Here is a 6113-nt window from a genome sequence, read left to right as displayed (position 1 = left end):
ACTGCCACAAAGCATAAAAGGAATTTCTTCTTGGGTAAGGAGTCAGGGAAAGTATAAGGAAGTATATTTAAAATTAAGGTCTCAAAGAAAAGTCAGCTATGAGAAGTGGGGGTGCTGGTGGGCATTCCAGGAAGATGGAACAGCAAGGCGGAGGTCATGAGTTGGACAACACTTGGCACATTAGAGGAAGGGATTGCTCAGAGTGGCCGGAGTATCTGGGTAAGGAGAGAGTCCTGCCAAATGTGATCGAGGAACAGGCAGGACCAGCTCCTGCAGGTCTGATTGGCCATGGTAAGGAGTGTGGGTTTTATTCTGTCTGCAATGATAGGTCAGTGAAGGGTTTTCACTAGTGGCAAGAAATGATATTTCTCATACTGCTGAAAGACCGCTTTTGTAGAGCAAGGCATCTGAACTTTATTGATCATGCACACGAATCAGCACTTGGCTCCAAATGTTCATAGATACAATATTCTCTCTCACTCCACACATGCAAAATATACATGTTAATCAGTAATTAAATATGAACAGGGTCATTGCTTTCTTCCAGTACACAATGACTTACATTGTGGTACCATTTGGGTACTTAACCTGTATTCCACTTTGGTGGTGACTATTGTAGAGATAAGATGGAACAGAGCAATTGTCAGGTAGGGAGAGCTGTTAGGAGGCTGTCATGCTAGTCCAGGTGAGAAATGATGGTAACTAAGTTAAGGGGGTGGCATATTTTTCATATGCACAATGTAAAGACTCGTTATTAGAATTACAGACCTATGCTATCTACTGGCCTTTACAGCTACTATTTTCCTAATAAATGACTCATTCCTAATATATTACATTAGTTAAACCTGTTGGGTTGCTTAGTGAGTTGTTGGAATGAAAACACCTAGAAACAGACCAGCCCCCATGATTAGCCTACTTCTTGAAGTCTTCTGGAACAAGGTGGGTTAGGGAATTTCTGGTACTTTCCCTTTCTGATTCTTGACATTAGTCAATGAGGATCAGACATATAAAGAATAAAACAGAAATATTATATTTAAAAACCCAACACAACAATACTTGGAGGCAATTTCATCCATATCTGTATAACTTTTTTCTCAAACAAATAATTAAAATCAGGCAAGGAACAAGTGCCTGCCCTCTATGAATTCTCAGCAAATGGGCTGCAAATGCTTTCATTTTAAAAGGACCATTGTAATAGTTGTGTTTTAAAAGATGAGAGTTTTAAATTCTTTGGGGAGGAACAATTAGCTCAACTTGTACCAGTTCTTCAGGAAGAACTTCATTTTGAAACCAAAACAATCTAAATTTTGCTAGGGCAATAACAGATTAAGACCAGAATATTTGAACCCACTAATTTATTATTTTTTTTCCATTTTACTTTTTTCAGTCCTTTATTTGGGTGGGACTTTATTTAAGTTTGACTCTTGAATCTGGTTTTCCTCTCTTAGGGGAATTCTCACCCACTTATCCAGACTGAAAAGGAGGTTAGCAGAGCATAGAAAGAAGGCATTAAGCAAACGATCCCGCAAAGGCTCTGAAAACCTTTCTGAAGAGAAGAAAATAGCTGCCTTGGGCTTTGGCAGAGAGCACTTGCAATTTGGGGAGGAAGAAGGACCTTTCCTCTCTACCCATCTAAAAACCACGACCTGCTGGACAGTGTTCCTTTTATAGGAGGATTCAGGCTGGGGAGTACAGATGCTTTTGGAAGAACAACCTCTGTTTCCTTTAATAACAAAGAGGACACTCTTTTGTCCTTTTAAGTACACACATTTAATGACTGAGAAGCCTGCCCTCCTTGCTTTGGCACATTTCTTGGATTGGTGGTAAGAACAACAATTTAAATTGATTTTTTGTGACACAACCCAGTTGGACTGATACATGAGATATTCATCTTGGATGGCGTCAAAAAGAGGGTATCATTATTTGAAGAATAATTATCACTCTGTTACTTTCAAGTTGGCCCCATTGCAAATCAGCATTCAGATTTTTCAGTAAGGTTACTTTTGCAAGTGTGAAATGGATAAAAATGTAATTAGAAACTGAAAATTGTACTATTTTGCTGTGGGGTTCATTTTCAATCAGTAAATATTCATTGAATAATTTAATAGTTACCATTTGACAAGGAAGTGTTATTAGGCACACGAAGACTACAAAGAATGTGAAGGTATTTCAACCCTTAGAAGCAAACTTTCTATTTGAAAAAGGCTTGGATTTTGAGAAATTCTTTGTAATTTTCAAAGCCCATTCGCCTACTATAAATCTTCATCTGAACTTTTGAACAGTAGCAGGGGAGCTGGGCTGGGCAGACATTATAATCATACAATTACAGAATTTTAGGAATGGAAAGGATTTTAAAGGTCATGGAATGGAACCACTTAAAGAGTAGGAAACTGAAAGATTGCTACCTGTCTGAGGTCCCACAGCAAACTAGCGGCAGAACATCCAGCACAGACTTGAAGTTTGCTAACAAGAACCTGAAGGCACTTGTTAGTGACTCTGAGCTAGGCACAAATGACACAGAGCACCGTGCCTCCTTTATTGTATTTATTTACATACAGATATAGAATAGACTCCTGATCAATATTTAATGGCTTAATGGCTGAGATATGTCTTACCATACTGGGCACTGTGTCAAGCACTGAGGATAAAACGGCAAACAAAATAAACTGGCGGCTTCTGAGTTGCTCACAATTTGGTCCTCCTGTCCTCATCGAGTTTGCAGTCTCTTAGGAAAGCCAAGATAAACGGCCACAAAATGCAGGAAGATTGGGTTTGATTACAGTGAGTGCTTTAGAAAGGAACCCAAACTAGATAATTAATGGAAAAGTCCTCCGCCCCCCCTCCTCGCCCCCGCCCCACCTCGCGATCATTTAATTACATCACTCACTGCTGTTGCCTTTCCGGGATCTCCCCGTCACCCCGCCCCCCAGGCCAGGACACAGATTCTGCTGGAGGCAAGGTCAAAGTGCCAGCTCACCGAGACTAGGCAGGGGGAAAGCACGAGCCCAACCATCCCTATTTTCTCAACTGAAAATAACCGAAGAGAACTAGGGCAGAGAAAACAGCAACAGAGACTGTTAGAAACAACACAACGGGAATGTTAAGTCCCCAACACAGTGGCCACTCCGCCAGCTCCCGGCTGGCCGCCCCCACGGGAGGCGCGCGCGGGCTCAGAGCGGAGCCCGGCGGGCGGCCGCGGGGGCGCAGAGCGGGAGGCGGCGAGGAGCGGGCGCCCGCAGCGCGGGCGAGCCCAAGAGGAGGGTCGGCGGCGCATCCAGTCCCCGCAGCCACCCGCGCACGGCGCAGCTCGCGAGCGGGACGCGGCGCCCGGAGCCCCGGCAGCGCCCGCCCTCCCTCCCGCGTCGCCTGCCAGCGCGCCAGCGCCCGCTCCGCCTGTGACTTCAGTTCAGCTCCACCCCCGCGTGGCGGCGGCTCGCTCCGTCCGAACCCGCGCTCGGCACCAGCCTGGGCGAGCGGCCGCCACCTGCCCGGAGCCGCCTCCGCCCGCCCCAGCGCGGCCCAACTTGGATGGAGTTGGGGTCTTGAGCGCCTGTCCCCCACAGCCGGCCAGCGGAGAGCCCCGCGCCTCCACCTCCGGTCCGGGACCGTCTTTCCGCTCCTCTCCGCTCGCGCAATGGGAAAAGTTGGCGCCGGCCGCGGCTCCCCGGCCGGGCTGAGCGCGCTCCTCGCCGGCGCGGGGCTCTTGGTCCTCTGCGCCCCGGGCGCCTGTGGCGGCGGCTCTTGCTGCCCCCAGCTACACCCCAGTTCGGCCCCACGCTGGGCTTCGACCCCGGGGGGCTTTTTTCACCAGGGACCGCGAGGCAGGGCTCCTGCCACGCCCCTGCCTCTTCTTGGGCGCCCTCTGTTCGCAGTGGCCCCCGGAGACCGAGCGCTGTCCCTGGAGCGGGCCTCGGACACCGGGGCGTCGGTGGCGGTTGCTCCACGCTCTGGCCGGAGGAGACGGAGCGGAGCGGATCAGGAGAAGGCAGAACAAGGCGAGGGCGCGAGTAGAAGCCCCCGGGGAGTGCTGAGGGACGGAGGGCTGCAGGAGCCTGGGAGTCTGGAGAGGGACCCGGACAAAGCCACTCGCTTCCGGATGGAGGAGCTGAAACTGACCAGCACCACGTTCGCTCTGACAGGAGACTCGGCACACAACCAAGCTATGGTCCACTGGTCTGGCCACAACAGCAGCGTGAGTAGAATGGGACTGAGGGCAAAGGGGGTGAAAGGTGGAAAGGGTTAAAGTCAGCTCTGTGATCTGATGGGAGAATTTGGGGAAATGGGAGTTTCCGGACTGGAAAGATGCTGCAAACTAAAGTCTTACCTGCTCACCTACTAGGAGACCGCCCCTACCCCATTCCCACCAAAACCGTAAGAGTCCTCTCCAAATCCCTAAGGTTTGAGCAGGGCAGGCAAATAAATCCCTGTCTCCTGCTTCTTTGGTCTCATTGGTGTAATGTGTATCTGAAGATCAACCAAACAGAGGAGGGTTAAAGTATTCTGAATGTGGAGGTGAAAGGGTTAAATTTCCAGGCCGACTGACATACCCTCAAGTGACTTCCCCTTTACTTGATAGACCTATGGTCGAGCACAAGTAAGATCAATAAGACTTTGAGGATTTTTATTTTATTATTATGCGGATCTCTTCCCCACAAGGGACGAGACATACTGTGGATGATAAGGTGCCCTTAATGTCGTCTCTGTTTCTGGGGACCAAGTGGATGCAAGTTTCTGGACGGGAACTCTCCAGCATCTCCTAACAGCAGCAGCCAGTGTGTTATGAGAGCTGGGGCTTTTCCAGCCTGTGAATGAGTGGTTGTTCTCCGGTATGATCAGTCCCAGGAAGATCAGATATATCGCAGTGACAACAACTCCCTGTTCTCCCCCATTGCCTGAGCTACTCTAGTGAAGAGCACACATAAAGATTTAGCCTTCCTTTATGAAGGGAGCCGAGGGGTTGCTGGATTCCAGGAGGCAACACTGGGGAGAGTGGCTGCAAGTCCATGAGCTTCGGCCACCTCAGGGAAGGTTTTAGATCTTTGGAGAAGCCTGCATGTCTGGAATCTGAGGTAGCTGTTCCAGTTAAAACCGCACCTGGAAACTTCAATGAGCTGAAATAGTAAAGAGCCAGCTTTTGATGGTAAGGACTGAAGAGGATTTAAAAGTGTGGAAACTTCTTTAGGCTGCCATTAAGCAGGCAAGAAGAACATAAAAACCAAGGATGGGTAAAATGAAAAGAAATAAATCAAAGTTTCAGTTTCCATCAGTTATCGAGATTGTAGTATTTGTAATAAGCGTCGTCTATGCAGCCTGGTACCTTTCAAAATGTTTTCAGTTGTGATGTAATTGCCAGAAACCTTGCCAGGGAAGTGCCACTTTAGTGAGTTGTGCTCATTGTCAGCTTTTTAATGAAAGTCGTGAACATTTTAAAATAACAATCTGTCATTATGGATTCCTTGGGTACATACAGATAAATTGTACTGATGTCTCTTTTCTGAGAGTGTCATCAGAGTTTTTTTTTTTTTTTTTTTTTTTTACAATTTAGCTTCGTGACTGAGGCTGTGGTCCTATGTGGTTCTCAGCACTGGTTTAATCAAATAATTGAAGCCAAGTTCTTTCCATTCAAGGTTTGGAGACCCTTGCCCTCATTCCTTACCTTAACTATCATATCTTTCACATCATAACCACTAAAATTAATCACCCAGTTTGAACCTGAATCTTCTTAAACTAATTGAAGAACTTTTGCACAGCTTTAAATGATTAGCTCAAAGCTTCTGGTTTTAAGGGAGTTTTCAAACACATCAGATATATTAGATCTTGTTGCATCAAGAAATAAAGGACGTTAGATTCAAAATACTTCTGGCTTTTAATGTAATTCAAGCTGTAAAATATCACTGAACCATTAGACCTCTGCTTTAGTTCGTCTCTTGAAACATCTTGGAAAGAACAAGAAAAGGAGAGTACATCTTTGGCAAATTTTAAACTCCATTTAAGAAATGGCGCCAAGCACTGCCAGATTTTTTTTTTTTTTTTTAATATTGCTTATAAGCTCAGTAGGGCGTATTGGGGTCAGGACTTGGATGGAAGACATGCAGGGAAGTCTGAGATAATGT

The 6113-nt window shown here is 46.8% G+C and overlaps 1 protein-coding gene across 9 annotated transcripts in view; it reads left to right on the top strand.

Annotated features, from left to right (window-relative positions):
- The first annotated feature begins 3466 nt into the window (after positions 1-3466).
- Positions 3467-6113, top strand: part of SORCS1 (sortilin related VPS10 domain containing receptor 1) — a 455635-nt gene continuing 452988 nt past the window's right edge. For all 9 annotated transcript variants that reach the window (XM_016144037.2, XM_016144032.2, XM_016144035.2 and 6 more), the window contains exon 1: positions 3467-4192. In XM_016144037.2, the coding sequence (XP_015999523.2) occupies positions 3635-4192 (558 nt within the window). In that variant the 5' untranslated portion in view covers positions 3467-3634. The remainder of the gene's footprint in view (positions 4193-6113) is intronic.

This window comes from Rousettus aegyptiacus, unplaced genomic scaffold (genome assembly GCF_014176215.1).
Source record: "Rousettus aegyptiacus isolate mRouAeg1 unplaced genomic scaffold, mRouAeg1.p scaffold_m13_p_6, whole genome shotgun sequence".
Taxonomy (NCBI): Eukaryota; Metazoa; Chordata; class Mammalia; order Chiroptera; family Pteropodidae; genus Rousettus; species Rousettus aegyptiacus.
This window is presented reverse-complemented; position numbering and strand designations above follow the sequence as displayed.